At 43.2% G+C, this 21,957-nt stretch overlaps 1 protein-coding gene across 2 annotated transcripts in view; it reads left to right on the plus strand.

Annotated features, from left to right (window-relative positions):
- The window catches only part of LIPH (lipase H), a 52,585-nt gene extending 34,968 nt beyond the window's left edge, over positions 1-17,617 (plus strand). For both annotated transcript variants that reach the window (XM_060419682.1, XM_004003075.5), the window contains 3 exons: positions 388-499; positions 14,026-14,199; positions 15,859-17,617. In XM_060419682.1, coding sequence (XP_060275665.1) covers positions 388-499; positions 14,026-14,199; positions 15,859-15,946 — 374 coding nt within the window. In that variant the 3' untranslated portion in view covers positions 15,947-17,617. The remainder of the gene's footprint in view (positions 1-387; positions 500-14,025; positions 14,200-15,858) is intronic.
- The last annotated feature ends 4,340 nt before the right edge of the window (positions 17,618-21,957 follow it).

The following is a 21,957-nucleotide window of genomic DNA, read 5'->3' on the forward strand; positions in this document are numbered from 1 at the left end:
CCAGACTGAGGAAGGCCTCGTCAGCTGGTGAGGGTCTCCACATGGCCCCCTATTTAGTTTATTCTAAAGCGGGCAGGAATAGTGGTGAATCAGTCATACTTGGCAGTAGGCCATGAGACTTCAGTCAATAACGTGGGAACACTGATCCAAGAGTGGTGCCTGAACATGGCATCTGGATACCATTGAGTTCTGCCATCCCTCAGGCCATCTTTACCAAAGAGAATAGAGAGAAATATTGGAAAATTCTGCCCGAATCTTTGCAGAAAAACTAGAGAGGAAGGGAAAAAGAGACCTAGTTATTAGGTAGGCCAGGTTTTCAGGAACTGAACATTCAGGAAAGCATTTGGGATTATTTCTCTCATACCATGCTTTCTCCCTGTTTTGAAGTATATCATTACTCTGTGGATATTATAACCTGGAATAAGAATGTAAGAAGAGGATCCATTACAATCAAATTGAAAGACAAAGCTGGAAACACGACAGAATCCAAAATCAATCAGTAAGTTGGGCTAGGATTATTTGCAATTTGCTACCTTCTTTTTTGTTTAGAGAAGTTAAATTCCAAATATATCAACTTTTTAATCATAGAACTGTACCTGGCTTTGTCCTGTGAAAGATATAAAGGGAATATGTTGTTTGTGGCTCTTGATCTTTCAGACTCTTGATAAATGGAACTGGTGCAGAAATTTTCTTTCCTTCTACTTTCCTTCCCCGCTTCTTTCTCCCTCCCTTCCCTCCTTTCCTCCTGCCTTCCCTTTTTTTCCCTCCAAATTCTTTCCCCATTTAGTTTGTTAAATAATACTGAGCAGAATTCCCTGTGCTATACAGTAGGTCCTTGTTGGTTATCCCTTTTATTTTCTAAATAACTTTATTTATTTATTGTCTGTGCTGGGTCTTCATTGCTATGCGCAGGTGAGTGGGAGCTACTCTCTAGGTGCGGTGTGCAAGCTTCTCATTGCAGTGGCTTCTCTTGTTGTGGAGCACAGGTGCTAGGCATGTTGGCTTAGAGCTTAGTTGCCCCACACCATGTGAAATTATCCCCGACCAGGGATCGAACCCATGTCCCTTGCATTGGCAGGTGGATTCTTATCCATTGTACCACCAGGGAATTCCTGGTTATCCATTTTAAATATAGCAGTGTGTACATGTCAATCCCAAACTCCCTTACTATCCCTTCCTCTCATTCCTCTCTGCTGGTGACCATCAGTTTGTTCTCTAAGTCTGTGAATCTGTTTTGTAAATAAGTTCATTTGTATCATTTCTTTTTTATCATACCAGATTTCTCTTTCTCTGTCTGACTTACTCTACTCAGTATGACAGTCTCTGCTGCTACTGCTGCTGCTGCTAAGTCACTTCAGTCATGTCTGACTCTGTGTGACCCCATAGACGGCAGCCCAGCAGGCTCCCCCATCCCTGGGATTCTCCAGGCAAGAATACTGGAGTGGGTTGCCATTTCCTTCTCCAATGCATGAAAGGGAAAAGTCAAAGTGAAGTCGCTCAGTTGTGTCCGACTCTTAGCGATCCCATGGACTGCAGCCTACCAGGCTCCTCCATCCATGGGATTTTCCAGGCAAGAGTACTGGAGTGGGATGACAGTCTCTAGGTTTGCTTAAACATTTAATTACAAAAGTCATCCCTGCTCACTGTAAATGATTTAAAGCAGTAAGGAAATATGTGACATCCCAACCATCCCATGCCCAAAGGTACCCACTCACACACATACATTTCTATTCTTTTCTGAGCTCATAATATACATATATACACAAACATATGTATGTCTCTGACACTTAGAAAATGTATTTTGCAATAGAAAATTGGAAAAATCCTAAAAAGTCCAATGATGGGGAAATTGTTAAATATTCCCATATAATAAAACATTATTCAAGTATTGTTATTTATAAAAAATTAAATGAAATGCTTATAACGCGCTAAGTGGAAAAAATAAAGTTATATTTTATAAAATCATATATAGTATACAACTAGCACACAATGTCAAAATAATGAAAAAGAAGCAAGTCAAAATAAGTTAGATTGCCCCTTGGGTGGAAGGGATATGAGTCCTTTCTAAAGTTTCTCTTTCCTTTTCAGTTTTCTGTGCTGTTGTATATATATAGTTTTGGAAGGACTAATAATTTTTTCTTCTATTACTTCTATAATCAAGAAAAAAGGGGGGAAATCCCCAAACCTTTTAATTTAAGTAAAAGCATTGAGACTCATTTCATTCATTTACTCAGGAGATGTTTCCTGGGTCCTTTTATCTTCTGGACACTTGTCTCTTGGCCTCATTCATAGAGGACCATGTAGAAGGTTCTCCGAAACTGGCGATCGTCTCATAGGCTGGCTCACTGTGCAGATAAATAGGGAAGGTGTGGGGGTTCTTTTTGGTCATACCATGTGGCTTGTGGGGTCTTAGTTTCTTAACCAGGGATTGAATTCGAACCCTCAGCAGTGAAAGTGCAGAATCCTAACCACTGGACCGCCAAGGAATTCCCTGTAAGTGACTTTTTCAAATGCATCCTTGGAACATAATAATAACAGCCTTTGTTTACTGAACCAAGCACATTACAGACAGTGGTTAATGTAGCTCTCACTAAAACCCTGTGAGGTGGTATTATCATCCCTATTTTATATATGAGGAAACTGAGGCTCAGGGAGGGCAAGGGATTTGGCCAATTTCACACTCTTCAGCATCAAGATCCCCCAGTCCATATTTTCAGGGAGGGAACTGCAAGGGGCCCCATCTGGAGAAACCAGTCTCAGGTACTTTATAGGCTACAATGAGAAAGGGGGGCAGAGCCCTCATCTGGAGAGTCTAAGAAACAGCAGGGAGACTGCAGTTCTATGAAGAGCAAAACTTGGGTACATATTTGCTACACATGTCTTGGAAATTTCAATTTTATATAGTAAATTTCTCCTAAGTAGGAATTCCTGAATTTGGAGGGAGACTGCAGTTCTATGAAGAGCAAAACTTGGGTACATATTTGCTTTACATGTCTTGGAAATTTCAATTTTATATAGTAAATTTCTCCTAAGTAGGAATTCCTGAATTTGGAGGCTCCTTTCTCTCTTTTATGAAGGCTTGTTTCTTGATTAAGATAGAGAGCTTAATATCTTTTTAAAGTCATGTTCAGTCATTTCTATTTTAGTTATGTTTGTGAAAAAGTCACCACTGATCAAAGAATATATGGGAAATAAGTAAATAATTGTTCTATTTTGTGGTAAGATTATGGCTACTTTTCTTTCTTTTGCCAGGTAAACTTTAACATTTTAGTATTCAGTATCTTTACAATTTAAGAAAAGGAAAATAATATTAGGGTATGTACCTTGAGTTTTGGGGGCTTTCTGGGTAGCTCAAATGGTAAAGAATCTGCCTGCAATGCAGGAGACCTGGGTTCAGTCCTTGGGTTGGGGAGATAACCTGGAGAAAAGCATGGCAAACCCACTTCAGTATTCTTGCCTGGACAGTTCCATGGACAGAGGAGCCTAGTGTCCTCAGTCCATGGGATCGCAAACAGTCAGACATGACTCAGCGACTAACACAGACACACACACAGACACACAGACAGACAGACAGACAGACACACACACACACACACACACACACACACACACACACACACACGCACACACAGAGCTTGAGTTTATTCAGTCTTACCAGACAGTGGGCACATATGAAGTCACATTCAAGGATATTACTTGCATGGTGATTCTCCCTCTACATATGATTCAAATGTATTTCTTATTTTTTAACCTTAAAAAATTCAGATATAATTCACATACCAAAAAATTCACCTTTTAAAAGTTTGTAATCCAGGGGGTTTTAGTATATTTACACAACATGAAACCATCAATACCATCTGATTTCAGAGCATTTTTGTCATCTCAAAAAGAAAGCCCATACTTGTCAGTAGTAATTCCCCATTCCTTCCTCCTGGCCAGCTCCTGTCAACCACTCATCTGCTCTGTGTTTTTATAGATTTTTCTATTCTAGGCATGTCATATAAATGGAATCATACAATATGTGGTTTTTATTTTGCTTTACGTGATATTTTTAAGATTCATCTATGTTATGGCATTCATCAGTACTTTATTCCTTTTATGCCTGAATAATATTCTGTTTTATGGATATTCCATATTTTATTTTGATCCACTGACCTCTGGCTCAGCAAGTTTCCACTGCACAGTCCACTCACTCATACCACATTTTATTTACCCATTCACCATTTGATGGATATTTGGGTTCTTTCTGCTTTGGGCTGTTATCAGTAATGCTGCTATGAACATGTATGTACAGGTTTTTGTGTGGACATAGGTTTTCATTTTTCTTGGGTATATACCTAGAAGTGGACTCTCTTGTTCATACAGAACTTTGTGTTTAACTTTTCGAGGAATTTCTACCAAACTGTTTTCAAAAAGGATGCACCATGTTACGCTCCCTCCAGCAATATATGAGAGTTCCATTTCCTCCACATCCTTGCCAAGATTCTTATCGTCAGTCTTTTAAGACTTTTCTTTTAAATTTTAATTAAGAAACCCATAAAATTTACCATCTTAATCATGTTTAAGTGTACGGCTCCTTATTAAGCGTGTTCACATTGCTGTGAAACAGATCTGCAGAACTTTCACCTTGAAAAACTGAAACTACAGATCCATTAAATAAAATTTTCCAATACAACCACCATTGTACTATTTTTATGAATTTGATTGCTTTAGATACATTATGGGATTCCTGGTGGCTCAGTGGTAAAGAATCCACCTGCCAGTGCAGGATATGCAGGTTTGATCCCTGCATCAGGAAGATCCCCTGGAGAAGGGCATGGCAACCCACTCCAGTGTTCTTGCCTGAAGAATCCCATGCACAGAGGAGCCTGGTGGGCTACAGTCTATGGGGTCACCAAGAGTCAGACATGACTGAAGCCACTTAGCATGCAGCACAGAGACATCATATGAGTTGAATCATACAATATTTGTACTTTTGTGATTGGCTTTTTTCACCTAGCATTGTGTCCTCAAGTTTTGTCCATGTTACAGCTTGTGACCAGAATTTCCTTTCTTTTTAAGAATGAATAATATTCCATTAGGCTTCCCTGATAGCTCAGTTGGTAAAGAATCTGCCTGCAGTGCAGGAGACCCCGGTTCGATTCCTGGGTCAGGAAGATCCACTGGAGAAGAGATAGGCTATCCAGTCCAGTATTCTTGGGCTTCCCTTGTGGCTCAACTGGTAAAGAATCCGCCTGCAGTGCAGGGGACCTCAGTTCGATTCCTGGGTTGGGAAGGTCTCCTCTAGAAGGGAAAGACCACCCACTCCAGTATTCTGGCCTGGAGAATTCCATGGACTGTATAGTCCATGGGATCACAAAGAGTCAGACATGACTGAGGGACTTTCACTTTCACTGTCAATATTTCATTGTATATATACATCACATTTGGAGAAGGACATGGCAACCCACTCCAGTACTCTTGCCTGGAAAATCCCATGGACAGAGGGGCCTGGTAGGCTGCAATTCATGGGGTTGCAAAGAGTCGAACACGACTGAGCGACTTCACTTTGACTTTACAGTTTCATGCATTGGAGCAGGAAATGGCAGCCCACTCCAATATTCTTGCCTGGAGAATCCCAGGGACAGAGGAGCCTGGTGGGCTGCTGTCTATGGAGTCGCACAGAGTCGGACACGACTGACGCGACTTAGCAGCAGCAGCATCATATGTCACATTTCGTTTATCCATTCATCCATGTCTGTCTTTTGTTACAGCTATTCTCATGGGCATTGCATGATATCATGTTGTGGTTTTGATTTGCAATTTCCTAATGATTAATAATGTTGAGTATCTTTCATGTGCTTGTGGGCCATTTGTATAGCTTTTTGGAGAAATGTCTGTTCATATTCTTTACCCATTTTTCCTTTTGTTAGTCAGTTGTGTCTGACTCTCTGCAGCCCCATGGACTATAGCCCTCCAGGCTCCTCTGTCCTTAGAATTCTGCTTGCAAGAATACTGGAGTGGGCAATCATAAAAAGGAATGTATTTGAGTCAGTTCTAATGAGGTGGATGAACCTAGAGCCTATTATACAGAGTGAAGTACGTCAGAAAGAGAAAGATAAATATCCTATTCTAACGCATATATGCGGAATCTAGAAAAGTTGTACTGAAGAATTTATTTATAGGGCAGCAATGGAGAAACAGACATAGAGAATACACTTATGGACATGGGAAGAGGGGAGGAGAGGGTGAGGTGTATGGAAAGAGTAACATGGAAACTTACATTACCATATATAAAATAGATAGCTAACGGGAATTTGCTGTATGTCTCAGGAAACTCAAACAGGGGCTCTGTATCAACCTGGAGGGGTGGGATGGGGAGGAAGATGGGAGGGAGGTTGAAAAGGGAGGGAATATATGTATACTTTTGGAAGGAATGATGCTAAAGCTGAAACTCCAGTACTTTGGCCACCTCATGCGAAGAGTTGACTCATTGGAAAAGACTCTGATGCTGGGAGGGATTGGGGGCAGGAGGAGAAGGGGACGACAGAGGATGAGATGGCTGGATGGTATCACTGACTCGATGGACGTGAGTCTGAGTGAACTCCGGGAGTTGGTGATGGACAGGGAGGCCTAGTGTGCTGTGATTCATGGGGTTGCAAAGAGTCGGACACGACTGAACGACTGAACTGAACTGAACTGATGGCTGATTCAGGTTGAGGTTTGACAGAAAACAACAAAATTCTGTAAAGCAATTATCCTTCAATTAAAAAATAAATAAAATTAAAAAAAAAAAAGAATCCTGGAGTGGGTATCCATTCCCTTCTCCAGGGGATCTTCCCAATCCAGGGACCAAACCTGGGTCTCCTGCATTGCGGGCAGATTCTTTACTGTCTGAGCCACCATAGAAGCCCATTTTTCCTTTTAAATAGACTTTATTTTTTAGAGCAATTTTTAAGTACACAGCAAAACTGAGCAGAAAATACAGTGATTTCCCATATTCTTTTTGCCCCCTCATAGGGGATAGCCTCCCTCAGAACCAAAGTCTGGCACCAGCATGGTACATTTGTTACAACTGAAGAATCTCCACTGATATGTTATTCTTACCCAAAGTCCATAGTTTACATTAGGGTTCCTCTTTGGTGTTGTACATGCTATGAGTTTTGTCAAATGTACGATGACATATGTCTGTCATTGTAGGATCACAGAATAGCTTCACTGCCTAAAAATGTGTGCTCTGCCTATTCATCCCTCCTTTCCCCAACCACTGGGAACCACTGAAATTTTTTTTTTTTTTTACTGTTTCCATAGTTTTGCATTTTCCAGAATGTCAAATAATTAGAATATTACAGTAGGTAACCTTTTCAGATTAGCTTCTTTCACTTAGTAATAAGCATTTAGAGTTCCTCCTTTTTTTAAAAAAATTACTTGACAGCTCATTTTCTTTTACCTTCATTTCCTTTTCTATTGTCTGATGTATCATGAGCTTCCCTGGTGGCTCAGTGGTAGAGAATTTGCCTGAAATGCAGGAGATTTGGTTTCTGACCCTGGGTCACAAAGAATCCCCTGGAGAAGGGAATAGCAACCCACTCCAGTATTCTTTCCTGTAGCCTGGCAGGGTACAGTCCATGGATGGCAAAGTGTCGTACATGACTTAGCAACTAAACAACAGCACCAATGACAAGTTGGTTTATCACATTTTATTTACCCATTTACCTACAAAAGACATCTTGGCAGCTTTCTAAAAATTAATTAATTAGAAAAAATTTTGGGCCGCACTGAGAGGTTTGCAGGATCTCAGCTCCCTAGCCAGGGATTGAAACTGCGCCCTCAGCAATGAAAGCACACACAGTCCCAACCACTAGAACCCAGGGAATTCCACCTTGGCAGGTTTTTCCCTCCAGGAAAGTCCCCGATATCTGGGTGCAAATTTGTGTGTGCCTTACCCATTTTAAACTAGGCTAATGAGCTGTTTATCTTTGAGTTGCAAAGGTTCTGTATATATTCTGGGTACAAGGCTTTTATAGTTTTATGTCTCGCATTTAGGTCTTTGATCCCTTTGGAGTTTTTTAAAAAATATTTATTTATGTGGCCACTCCCAATCTTAGCTGTGGCATGGTGGGACTTTCATTGTGGCATGCAGGATCTTTTGTTGTGGCATTCGAACTCTCAGTTGCGGCACATGGAATCTAGTTCCCTTGACCAGAAATCAAACCCTGGTTCCCTGCATTAGGAGTGCAGAATCTTAGCCGCTTGACCACCAGGGAAGTTCTGTCATGTCTCTTTTTTAAAATTCCTTTCTTAAGAGATTTTTCTTCTGCAGCTTTTCTTGGTTGTTATTCAGACAGGTGAACATAAGTCTTCAATGCATGGTGTTCCCTAAAGCACTGGAAAACAGACTTTTCCTCCTCAAGACAATTTTCAGTTTGAAACAGCAAAATACTCTTAAGCTGAAGCATGAGGGTCATATTCTGGCTCTTCTTGAGGACATTATGGGAAGTCAGGCTGCTCTGGCCACTTTCCCCGCTTTCCTAGAACAGGAGTGGACTTCCTTTGGCTCTCTTTCCTTTTATGGGACATTATTTTGGGAGTCTGTGCCTAAATGTTTTCCCACATCCCTTGGCAGTTTGAAATTCCACAGTGAAACCCTTGACTGAGCCTGACAGTCACCAGCAAGTGCTTCCTTACGGGGTTGCTTGAGTGCTGTATTTCTTGCATCACGTTTTCTTCATGTAAGCACATATTTGTATGCTCCGACAATTCTGAGAAATCTTGGTAGGTTTCAACATTCTGATCTTTTGTATTTTTTTCTTGTTTCTTTTCGCAGTTAGCATTATGGATCCATCAGGGTCTGGTGCAGAGGGGATGGGCAGGTGGGCTGCCTGCCTCCTGTCTGCAGAGCAAGGGGTGCCCCGGTTTTGCCCAGTGCACGCCGTTCCCCTGGGAAGATCGCTTCGGTGGTCCCAAACCCCCGCATTCACTCCACTTCTGCCGGCCTCCTCCCACGGGGCCTCCTCACTCTCACCCAGACCAGGCGGAGGAGTCTCTCGCCTGCAGCTGCTGCACAGATGCCACGTGGATCAGGCGTCTGTGCCACCCGCAGCCAGTACCTAGGGCACCCGCATATCTTCCCGCCTGCAGCTAGCGGTCATAAAGCCCGAAACCCGTGACTTTCCCCGCTCCCTTTCAAATGCCTGTATCATTATTGTAATTATTTTACTATGTGCGGGAATTCTTTGAGGATCTGAGTAGAAGTAGATTTCTATAGAAGGGATTTGTGTTTGCGTCAGTGTAGTTCCTGGAGATAGCATCAATCTGGGACGGCTTTGCTTTTTAAACCTGAGGTTTCTCGGACCACAAGCAGTTCGAAGTGAAACTGTTGACCCACGTGAAGGGCAATCTGCATCTTAGCTTCACACAGTGTCAAGATTTGAGGCGGGGAATTTTCTGTCCCCTGAGGCGGTAGAAGGTTGTTTATTTCAAATTCATGTTTAGTTCACTCTTCCCCCCCAGACATCTCCTATTCAACTCCTGACCTTGAGGGGCCCATAGACTTTGTTTCATGTCCTACTGCACTGCAAGGACATGAATATTGAAGCTCAAGCTTCAGTTCAGTTCAGTTCAGTCGCTCAGTCATGCCCGACTCTTTGAGACCCTATGAATCGCAGCACGCCAGGCCTCCCTGTCCATCACTAACTCCCAGAGTTCACTCAAACTCATGTCCATCGAGACGGTGATGCCATCCAGACATCTCATCCTCTGTCGTCCCCTTCTCCTTCTGCCCCCAATCCCTCCCAGCATCAGTCTTTTCCAATGAGTCAACTCTTTGCATGAGGTGGCAAGTATTGGAGTTTCAGCTTTAGCATCAGTCCTTCCAATGAACACCCAGGACTGATCTCCCAAGTTCCAAAAAAGACCAACCTAGGGTAATTCCAGTATTCCCCTTATCTATTTGGATTTCTGCTTTCATGTATTTTGAGGGTTTCTCAGTATTCTTTCCTTTCTTCTTAGTTCAATGCAATTTAAAAGGTTTTTAACTTTTGTTGTTGTATGTAATTGTATTTACTCTTATGAGATGTTTACAGGGTATTTAGGGTACCACACTGCCAGAACCCATAGTTCACTGGCTCTTACTCTATTTATTCTTGTATGAACCCAGCCTTGGTTAGTGCCTCCCTGTGTATCTCTAGACATTGCTCTTGGTGGAAGAGGGCATCTTACCTGTGTGCACAGACAATCCTGATCAGATCCAGGTTTCCTTTTTCCTGTCTGGCCTCCCTAGTACCCCCACTGGATTCTGCCATCTGCAGGTGGCATCACCTTCTCCTGAAGTCCCTACCTTTTCCTGGTTCCACAGCTGCCCTTGGAGAAGTGGGAAGGATCCCCTTTTCCCTTGCTAGACTCTGATCAAGAGAGGACCAGAGTTGAACTGTTTATAACCCTTTTTTGGTTAAACCACTCCTTTCCTATTGGTTTTTTTTTCTCTCTTTTTTGTGAAAAATTAAAGTTAACAGAAAAGTTGCAGTAGTACTATGAGCTTTTTCTTTTTCTGAACCGTTCTATAGTTGTCACCAACATGCAGGCTCATCAACCCAAAGTACCATAATGTGTGTTTTCTATAAATAAGGACCCTCTCCTACATGACCACAATTGACCATCAGAATAAGAGAATATCATTGATCCATTGCTACCATCTGATCCTGATCCTGTTTGGAACCAGCAGACTGGTTCCAAATAGGAAAAGGGGCACATCAAGGCTGTATATTGTCACCCTGTTTATTTAACTTGTATGCAGAGTACATCAGGAGACATGCTGGGCTGGATGAAGCACAAGCTGGAATCAAGGTTCCCAGGAGAAATATCAATAACCTCAGATATGCAGATGGCACAAAGTGAAGAAGACTTAAAGAGCTTCTTGAAGAAAGTGAAAGAAGAGAGTGAAAAAGTTGGCTTAAAGCTCAACTTTCAGAAAATTAAGATCATGGCATCCAGTCCCATCACTTCATGGCAAATAGGTGGAGAAACAGTGGCAGACTTTATTTTTGGGGGCTGCAAAATCACTGCAGATGGTGACTGCAGCCATGAAATTAAAAGATGCTTACTCCTTGAAAGGAAAGTTATGACCAACCTAGACAGCATATTAAAAAGCAGAGACATTACTTTGCCAACAAAGGTTCATCTAGTCAAGATTATGCGTTTTCCAGTGGTCATGTATGGATGTGATAGTTGGACTATAAAGGAAGCTGAGTATTGAAGAATTGATGCTTTTGAACTGTGGTGTTGGAGTAGAATCTTGAGAGTTCCTTGGATTTCAAGGAGATCCAACCAGTCCATCCTAAAGGAAATCAGTCCTGCGTGTTCATTGGAAGGACTGATGTTGAAGCTGAAACTCCAATACTTTGGCCACCTGATGCGAAGAGCTGACTCATTTGAAAAGACCCTGATTATGGGAAAGATTGAGGTGGGAGAAGAAGGGGACGACAGAGAATGAGATGGTTGGACGACATCACCAACTCAATGGACATGAGTTTGAGTAAATTCCAGGAGTTGGTGATGGACAGGGAGGCTTGGCATGCTGTAGTCCATGGGGTCGCAGAGTCGGACACAACTGAGTGACTGAACTGAACTGATCCTGAGACCCCATTCTAGTTTTACTAATTGTCCTAATAAACATCGTTTGTAGCAAAGGGATTCAGTTCAGGATTCCTGGCTGCATTTGGTAGTCCTGTTTCTTTAGTCTTCACCTTGGAACAGCTCTTCTGCCTTTCCTCAACTCTTTTGACCTTGACACTTTTGAGGATTACAGGCCGATTATTTTTAGCATATCTTCAGTTTGGGTTTCCCTGATGTTTCCTCATGATTAGATTCAGGGCGTGCATCTTTGGCAAGGACACCACAAAGGTGATGTCTGTCTCAGTGTATCCTGTTAGGAGGCTCACAATTTTGGTTTGTTTCATTAATGTGGATCAATTGATTAAGGTGATTTCTGCCAAGTTTCTCCACTGTATTTTGTGGCTGGGTACTTTGAGACTATGTAAATTGTCCATTACTCCTCTGACTTTTACCCACTAGTTTTACTGTTCCGCGGTTGAATTATTACTCTGATGGCTGACATATGGCGATTTTTCTAATTCAACATTTGGGAAAGGCATTCTCTTCTCACTTACTTATTCATTTCTTGGTTTATATCAATATGGGTTCCTGGATTTTTATTTTATTAGTGGAGACTTATCCTCAGTTGGGGCTTTCCAGGTGGCTCAGTGGTAAAGAAAGGAGATGAGGATTTGATCCCTGGGTCAGGAAGACCCCTTGGAGAAAGAAATGACAACTCACTCCAATATTCTTGCCTGGAGAATCCCATGGACAGAGGAGCCTAGTGGGTTACAGTCCATGGGGTTCCAAAGAATCGGACATGACTTAGTGACTAAACAGCAGTAAGAGCAAAACTGAAACTCTATACCCATTAAATAACATCTATTTATCCCTTCCTCTATTCTCTGGCAACCACCATTCTACTTTCTGTTTCTATGACTTTGACTACTTTAGATACATCATCTAAGTGGACTCAACAGTATTTTTTTGTGTGTGACTGATTTATTTCATTTAGCATAATGTCCTCAAGGCTCATTCATGTTATAGCATGTGAGAGGATTTCTTTTCTTTCTAAAACTGAATAATATTCCATTGTATGTACAAATCACATTTTAAAAATCTGTTCATCCATTGATGGACATTTGAGTTGCTTTCACCCTTTACCTGTTATAATAATGCTGCTATGAACATGGGTGTGCAAATGACTGTTTGAGACCTTGCTTTCAAGTCTTTTCAGTACACACCTAGAAGTAGAATTGTTGGATCATGTGGTAGTTCTACCTTAAATTTTTTGAGGAGCCTTCATACTGTTTGTCATAGTGGCTGTACTGTTTTACATTCCCACCAATACATACAGTTGTTCCAATTTTTCCATACTTCCACCAACACTTGCTTTGTTTTTTTGTTTTTGTTTTTCCCTACAGTAGCCATCCTAATGGGTTTGAAGTGATTCCATATTCTGTTGAACATCTCTATCATTCTTTGAGTATTTCTAACTTTTCGGGCATACATATCATTCTAGGATCACTTTATGCTTTCCCTGCCCTAGCCCTGAAATCAACCATTTCTCCAGGGAGCCCTAGTTCCTTTTTTGTGGAGATGGCGTTTAGAAACCAAAATCTGGGCAACCTTTTAGATTAGCTGTATGTGTAGCATTTCTGCTTTCCACAAGACTGACAGTGAGGCTGGGGCAACAAGCACCTCCTCACCCCCATCTCTACCTGCAAGCTAAGGATTCATTTCTGGAGCAATCATTTCTCCATAGCCTACTCTCCAGCTCCCCAGAAGGACAGTATCCAGCTAGAACTCCATTGGACACACCTTAGGCTCAATTTGGGATTTCAGTGGTAGGAAACATCTCCACACACTTAGAAAAAATTATTGGAACCTGTGGTGTAGCTATTTTAATTTGAGGTTTCCCTTGAGAGGTAGAACTGAACAAATATATGCTTAAGCACAATTTCTAAATTAGTATCTAGTTTGGCTAAAAAATATACCTATGCATCCAATAATGCAGTTCAATGGAGAAACCACAATTTTGAACTCAGCCAGAACCTAGTTTTTCTTCCTACACTGCTATAGATAAGCCCTGTGACCTGGGAGAGCTTAAGCTCTGCGAGTATCTGTTTCCTTGTCTGTAAAATAAAGACAGTAATACCTTACAGAGTTTTTCAGGGGACCGGAGATATGTGTCAAGAGATAAGGAGGCTGTCTGACCTATAGCAGGTAGGCAGCACACACCTTTCCAGTGTCATAGCATTTCATCAGTCCTGGGGTCAGCAGCTTCACTTATGCTGATCCTTTGGAATCCAGTGGAGTTTGCTCATGAAAGTCACCTAGTGCAGGCTATGGGGTCAAATGGCTACCTGCTAATGAGTGATCTGTAGGCCTCAAATGGTTTTCTTTCATTGGTAATTTAGATTCACTTCAAAATATATTCTTTCTTCCTTCCAGTGAACCTGCAACATTTCAGAAATACCACCAAGTGAGCCTGCTTGCAAGATTCAGTCAAGATCTGGATAAAGTGGAAGCCATTTCCTTGGTGTTCTCTACAGGATCTGTAATCGGCCCGAGGTACAAGCTCAGGATTCTCCGAATGAAGTTAAGGTCACTTGGCCATCCAGAGAGGTAAGCTGAGGCAGGGTCTGACAAGCTCTTGTTTCCTAAAGATGTTATTGACTCCTGTCCAACCTGCTTGGTCTGATGTTTCAATAGGATTTCAGTAATCACAATGAAAGAAGTGAGGGGTTTTCCAAAACTAGATTTGATTAAATAAATTTCCTAGGGACTTCCCTAGTGGTCCACGGCTGAGGTCCATTCTTACAATGGGGATTTGGGGGGGCCAGGTTTGATCCCTGGCCCCACATGGGGCCACATGCTTCAATGAAGACCCAGAGCAGCCAAATAAATAAAAATAAACTGAAAATAAATTTTAAAAGAAAAGTTGCCCAGTAATCCAAGAAAAATTTACTGGTATGCACTTAAAGATAAATGGGCCAATAATCCAAAGAAATAATGTTGTTACATGTTTAAACAATTTTTCCCTAGCACTCCACCCATGTTTTTTGCAAGCTGATACTCTGTTGTAGAAATGAAACCCTCATATAATTTGGCAAACTGATAAAACACAGCCCAGCATTTAAAAGGGTACAGAAAATTTGAAATATTTTATTACATTGATACAGGATAGAAGTAGATATCAACATTACATTTGATAACTGCACTGAGGAGGTCTTTGTTCTTAGGAAAAACATGCCAAAGTGTTAAAGGGGTAAGCAACCCATTCTCAGTTGGTTCAGAAAAAATAAACAGTGCGTATTTGTGTGTACAGAGAGGCAAAGACAAAGGGGGACAAAGAACAAAGCTGTGATGGTACGTGTGTTTTGTGAGTAATGCCACACTTACAGTCCTTGCAGTCAACCTGTGGACGAAGAGACAGAAAATGATGTGAGCAGTTGTTGCTTTACATTTATAAATTCCTCTTTCCTGAATGTTTAGGATACTTTAAAACATTTAATAATACAAGTTCCACCCCCTCCTACTCCCCAAAGATAGTCATTATATCTTAACACTGGAACTTTTTTTAAAAAAAGATTTTTATTTACGTATTTTTGGCATTGCTGGGTCTTCATTGCTGCGCAGGGGCTTTCTCCAGTTGTGATGCTTAGGCTTCTCATTGCGGTGACTTCTTTTGTTGTGGAGTATGGGCTCTAGGCCCATGGGCTTAACTGCTCACACAGCATGTGCGATCTTCCTGGACCAGCCATTGAACCTGTGTCCCCTGCATTGGCAAGTCGATTCTTAACCACTGGACCACCAGGGCACCCCAAACTGGGACCTTTTAATACTTCTTTCCTGGTTATCAAAGGAATACATATTCATTTTATAAATCTGAAAAGTACAAAAAGTGTTAAGAAGAATATCATAGATAATGTCATTATTCAGAGGCAACCACTGTTAAAATTTTTGCTTAATTTTTATTTTTGCTTAATTTTTAAAATCTTCTATTTTTTAAAATCTAGTTGAAATTATGTGGTAAATAAAATTTAACCCCACGATTTCTTATTTTTAATTAGTTTTTATTGACATATAGTTGCTTTACAAAGTTGTGTCAGTTTACTTACTGTTGTTGCTATGACTTTGCTTATTAACTGCGAGCATATTCCTAGAACATTAAAAATAATTGCTAAGTAATTTTATATCTGAGAGAGATTGTGTGATTTGTTCTGCTAGAATAGGGTATTTTTATCATTGCATTGACAGGGATATTTCATTTTGTTTTTACAGGCCCCAGTTGTGTCGGTATGATCTTGTACTGATGGAAAACGTTGAAACAGTCTTCCAACCTATTCTTTGCCCAAAGCTGCAGATGTAATTGTTGTCAGGACACCTGAGTACCAGTAACATCAAGAATGCTACAACTACAGGCTTTTTAAAGCTTCACTTCATCTTTTCCTCAAGGCACAAAAAGTATGGAATAACCAGGGTTGTTTTTTTTTTCTTTTACAGTAATGTCCTATGGATGTCACACTGCAAAATATCAAACAACCTTGGATTATGAAACAGTCTTGGGAAGGGAGTCTCTAAGTAGGGCAAATCAGAAATAGCTAGGTTCCCGACAGCTCAGCACCGTGTTAGGCTGTGTCCTGGGGCCTCCTTTGTTCCGACCTGTCGATTCTGCTTCTTGTCACTTGGAAAGTTCTGCCCGTCACAGTGGCCATCGAAGCATCTTAAGGGAAGGACTGGCTGGAGGCCTCACTTTGGACTTGACTCCATGTTCCCCATGCCAGATCCTTCCAGGCTCTGCACGAAGAAGGGAATGCAAACAGACCTACCTCACAGGGCTCTCGTGTAGGCTTGAGAGGCAAGGCTGTGAAAGATTCTTTGAAATCCCCTGGGTGCCACTTCTGTGAGTGGCTTGATACATGTGAATATGCTTTTATTTATTTTGATATGGGTTATCTAATGTGCAACAAGAGAGCTGCTCCTTATCAACACCAGCTTCTCTCTTAGGCTATTTGCTTTAGGAAGGCAGAAAACCATACCCCTGGGTTCCTGCCTTGTTTAAAATGGGTTAGTGCAGGAAGAGGTAGGGACAGACCAAGAGGGCAGCTGCTTGGACTAGACAGTAAGTGGATGAGGGAAGAAGAGCAGATGAAACAGAGGGGAAGCCCAGCTCAAAGGGACAAGGGATAGGGCAGGAGGCAGGAGAGAGGAAGTGGAGCTTGTTTTTCACTTAAGGTGAAGAAGCATCACTTTACATTTTAAGCAATACTTAATAAATGTTTTGTTTTTCTTTTTTACCAATGTAATCTGTAATTATTGAAGGAAATTTAGAAATGCACAAATGCAAAAAGAAAATATGCTATCCATAGTCCCAGGGCTTCCCTGGTGGCTCAGTGGTAAAAAAAAGAATCTGCCTGCCAATGCAGGAGATGTGGGTTCAGTCCCTGGGTCAAGAATATCCTCTGGAGAAGGAAATGGCAACTCACTCCAGTATTCTTGCCCGGGAAATCCCATGGACAGAGGAGCCTGGCAGGCTACAGTCCATGGGGTCTCAAAAGAGTTGGACACGACTTAGCCACTGAACAACGATCATCCATCCATTGTCCCACCCGTTAGAGGTAATTTGTGTTACTCTTTTGGAGTGATGCTAAATAACCTGTTTGATAACATGTGAATTCAAAGCACTAACTTATTTGCTCTTGGAGCATCTGAAGCTTCCAGTCTGAGAAATTCTCAGGTTTCTCTAGGAAGAGGCATGATATATGAATCTGGAATGACAACAGCCAAGTCAAGAGGTCCCCCAAGGGCCAAGGTCAGAGGGGTCAGAACCACGAGAGGGTGATCCTTGAGCAGATGCCCAGGATGGAGACAGAGCCAAGGGGTGGACAGCACCCCTCCCCAAGCTGTGGGCACTGCAGGAAGTTTCCTGAAAGTCACAGGCCCACTAGCCTCCTCCCCATCGAAGTGACTGCTCTTCTACTGCTTTCTGTGAGAACAGTCTTAAATGGAATGTCTGTTTCATAAACGATGGAACTCTAAATATTCTGTGTGGCACGTCTTATCTTTATTTATACATACACAGCAAATACAGAGTCTGTTCCACTGAAGTGTGGGATGCTTGCAGCGAATGTCTGAACTCTGGAAGGAGGAAGGCTCAGCGATGCTCCTGCCCACCTGGACATTCTATCAGCCTTCCTCCGTCCCATGTTTCCAGCAGAGGTGGACTTAGAGATCTGGATGCTCATAGGTTCCGATTTCTTTTTAGAGTTTAACTGGTCCTGTATTCTGATTAGCATAGTTACTTTTTTGTCCTCTTTGCCTTCCTTGGTAAGCAGGGGATCAAAACAACAGCAGAAAAATGCCAGGAACAGCATTTCCATCGATTTATACGCTCCTCAGGCCAGTGGGTTTCTTTGAGTTTCTTCTCCTGGCATCTCCTAGCATCTCACTGTGGAGTGGGAGGATGCATGAGCGAATAAATAAATGAAAGAAGCTTGGTCCCTGGAGTGGAGGTGGATTTCAGTGAGTTTCATGTGATAGTGATCAGGTGAAATGAAGGCAGTGACAGGTGTGACCACTCTCAGAATCTTTCTTCCCAAGCCCCTGGAACTTTTGACTCTGTCTCCAGTTATCCTTGCCTCTCTTCCTTCTCTTTGTTAGTGTATTTGTCTGAATCCCCGGCCAAAGATGCAGTTAAACTGTAGCCTACCCTGTTCGCTCTTCTATTCACTTGTATCTCCTCCTACCTAGCATTCTGACCTTCATTGGATGGTCATTTCCTCAGGGGAGTGTCCCCGGCCCTCATTTTTCCATAGAGCCTGCTGGACCTCTCCTTCCATAGCTATTTTAGTGTTTGTTTTTTTTTAAACATGTGTGTGTATGATTATTTGATTAATGTCTGTCTTCTCCATTAAACTGATCTGCCAGGCACAGGCCGTGTGCCTAGTGTGATGCCTACAATGTAGTCTGAGCTCAGGCAATACTAAATGAACACTGTCCATTATCTCGTAAGCCCTGTGGAGGCATGCTTGGTTGTGAGGAAGGACCGGCCCTCCACCCCAGCTACAGCCTGTCTCCCTGGGGGCGCCCACCCTTCTCTGCCTTGGACCTCTCTCCCGGGCACCTTTCTTACTCTTATCTCTTTTGTCGCTGTGGGTCCACTGCCCACCTCGCAGGCTTCCTGGGAGAGAGAGCTTGGTTCTTGTTTTCGCTCCTCATCACGACTTTCAGGTGGTCCCGATACCATCCTGCAGCAAGCTCACCTATCCTGAAGCCAAGGAGATTTTGCCCTTGCCCACCCCCCTGTTTCTGCACCTCAGCTAAAGCCTTCCAGGATCCTCAGGCATTTCTGGGTGACTCTGGGCCAGGCTTGCTCTTCCACGGCTCTCTTCTACCACCCAGTCTGCCACCAGCGTTGTATGTGCTACTGGTGCAGCTGGTATTCAGCCATATTGTAATGTATTTCCATGTTGGCATCTCTTCCAAGGCTGTGAGCACCACAGGAGCAGTTGCTGCTTATTGTCTTTGCTGCCCTGGCACCTACCACAATGCCAGGCACAAAGCAGGTGCCCACCGATGTCTGTTGAGCAGAATGGAGTGGATTTATCCTCAGGTATTGAGGGAGCCACCTCCATTCTGGTTTAGACATCAACATACTTATTTCCAAAACCTCCCACCCTCAGACCCCTATCCTGTGTTCTCATTCCTGACCTGGGATGCCAGCAGCAGAAATCCACTCATATTAGCCTGGATTTTATTAGAGAGAGGACGTGTGGACCCAAGAGAGAGCTGAACCATCAGACATCTGGAAGAGCAGGGATGGTGGCCACCCTGGAGCCTTCAGCAACAAGAGTCCATGGGACTTTATTAACCCTGTGCTCTGCCGTGGGTCTCTCTGCATCAGCTCCACCCACTCCACAGGGCAGCTGTGGGTCACTGGGGTCCTTGGGATCATTGAGACCACTCACTAGGTGGTCCAATTCCAAAGTCCAGGGAGAGGACTTGGCCCTTGGGTCTTCCTCTTGAGGCAGGTGTCCATCCTGTTCTTGTTGGTGGTTGTTGGAGCAGGTATGGGGATGTAAAGCCATGTGGTCTGATCAGAGCTAAGCCAGAAGAGGAGGGTGAGCCCTAAGACAAAGAGCCACAGGGAGTGACGGGCTAATTCATTCTCACTGGAGCCTCTTGGCTTTTCTTCCTTCCCACTCCTGAACCATTACCTTGACCTGCTACCCAGTCCAACATGTGTCCCTGGTGGTGGGTTGCTGCTGTGCTTTACAGGCTGCCTGGCATGTGCTGTAAGTGAGTGGCCTCAGTGGAGGCTGTGCAGGCTGCAGCTGGCTCTGCAGGTGCTGGGCTGGGGGCCAGAAGGGAGACCATGATCATTTTGGAGGTGGGCTGGTAGTGGGGAGCACAGTCCAGGGTTTCTTCCCCAAAGCAGACGGGTTGAGCAGGAGAAATCAGGAAAGGAGGCAAGGGGGATAGGTCAGGGGCAGCAAGCAGGGGCTTGGGCAGTGAGCCTATAGGAAATTAGGTTTGTGTCTTCCAAATGAGCTGTCAAAAGTCCCTTTCCACCTGGTGGTGGCGGAGTCCCACAGTCCTTCAGGTCTCCCTGCTGGGTTTTTCCACGGACTCTGACACAGCACTGGTTCCTTTCTAACAGTCTTTCTGGGGCCCTTAGTACACCCTTACCCACCACCCTCTCTCTCTTCTAACATCCCTGAATGAGCTATCGTGTTCTCTTTCACCGCTTCTACTATTTCCTTAGCAGGCTTCTGATCTCAGTCTTTTCTGCAAAAGGCAGTATAGGGTAAGCGGGTAGGCTCTGTTATCTGCTGGGATGTGACCCCCGACTACTGAATTCTCTTCACCTAAGTTTCCCTTCTCTGGACTTTAAAGCGGGGGCTTTAAAGAGCCCCTGCCTCGTGATATGATAAATACATTCATGTGTGTAAAAGGTTTCCTGTGGGGTCAGCTGCTATTACTTTCCCTCTTATGGTCTCCCTAAGAGACCTCCCCCTGTCCCGTTTCAACTGTCTCCTCTAGACAGAACGTATGAACGTTTAGCCCAAGCTCTGGATTTTCACCTGTGCGTTGAGAGGTGGTGCCAGTGCCAGGCGGAGCGAGGAGCATGGGCTTGGAAGGGACCGATGTTTGAGATGCAGTCCTGCTCGACACTCACAGCTCTGGACTTCGTTAGCCCTTAAAGTGACTCCATCTGAATACCTGCTCAGCCATCATCCATAAAAGGGATGATGATACTTGCTTTTCTGGAAGCTTGGCCACATTGTTTCCTCTGTAGCAATATCATGCTCTGTAACTCTCCATACTCTCCGCCAACCAAAGGCAAAGTGAAGCCCTTGAGAACAGGAGCTTTTCTTCCTCTTCTCAGCTGTGCACATCCCCGGCCCAGGCTCAGTGTCATTATTCATTCAGTTTCCCTCCTCCTATATTCCTTTGACTTCTCAGAATCAACATGTTCCAAACCAAACAACCAGTCGTTTCCTCCCTAGGCCTGGTCCGTTGATGTAACCAACTATTATTAAGTGTGTTATGTTTAGCACTCTGGACTTTGAATCCAGCGATCTGAGTTCAAATCTTGGTAGGACCTTTTTTAGTTTGGGCTTTCCTGGTGGCTTAGACGGTGAAGAGCATGCCTACAGTGCAGAAGACCCGGGTTCGATCCCCAGGTAGAGAAGATTCCCTAGAGAAGGAAATGGCAACCCATTCCAGTATTCTTGCCTGGAAAATCCCATTGACAGTGGAGCCTGGCAGGCTAGAGTCCACGGGGTCGCGAAGAGTCAGATATGACCGAGCGACTTCACTTTCTATTAAGTGCCAATGAAAAGCCAGGCACAGGGTTAAGGGCTGGGACAGACACAGGATGGTGAGACCTTGTCTCATTTACAGAAGTGTTCACTGTCTCCTGGGCAGATGGGTGATGACGCTGGAGCACAGTATATGCCCGCAGGAATAGACACTTCACAGGTGGCCCCAAGCACAGAGAAGGAACAGCCTTTTGGACTGCAGGAGCTGGAGAAAGCTTCTCAGAAGAGGTGACCATTGCCCTGTGTACTGATGAAAGAGTAGGAGTTTTCAGGCAGAAAAGTTGTCACAGGCACAAACTAACATCATGTGTGTTCAGCTGGAATGGCAGATTTGAAGGGAGAAAAGAATGGAGGGCTGAGAACAGTCCCACACAAGTGTTAAAATGGAAAACTTTGCACATACATAGAAATAGGGAAAATGGTAAAATCCACCTCCCTGCACTCATCACCCAGCTTCAGTAATTATCAACTCAATGGCCAATACTGTTTTGTTTATATTCTTACTAGCCATTATATTCAGATTCAGGTCAAGAAGGTGAAGTTTAAAATCTTTATT

The sequence above is a fragment of the Ovis aries genome, chromosome 1 (genome assembly GCF_016772045.2).
Source record: "Ovis aries strain OAR_USU_Benz2616 breed Rambouillet chromosome 1, ARS-UI_Ramb_v3.0, whole genome shotgun sequence".
Taxonomy (NCBI): domain Eukaryota; kingdom Metazoa; phylum Chordata; class Mammalia; order Artiodactyla; family Bovidae; genus Ovis; species Ovis aries.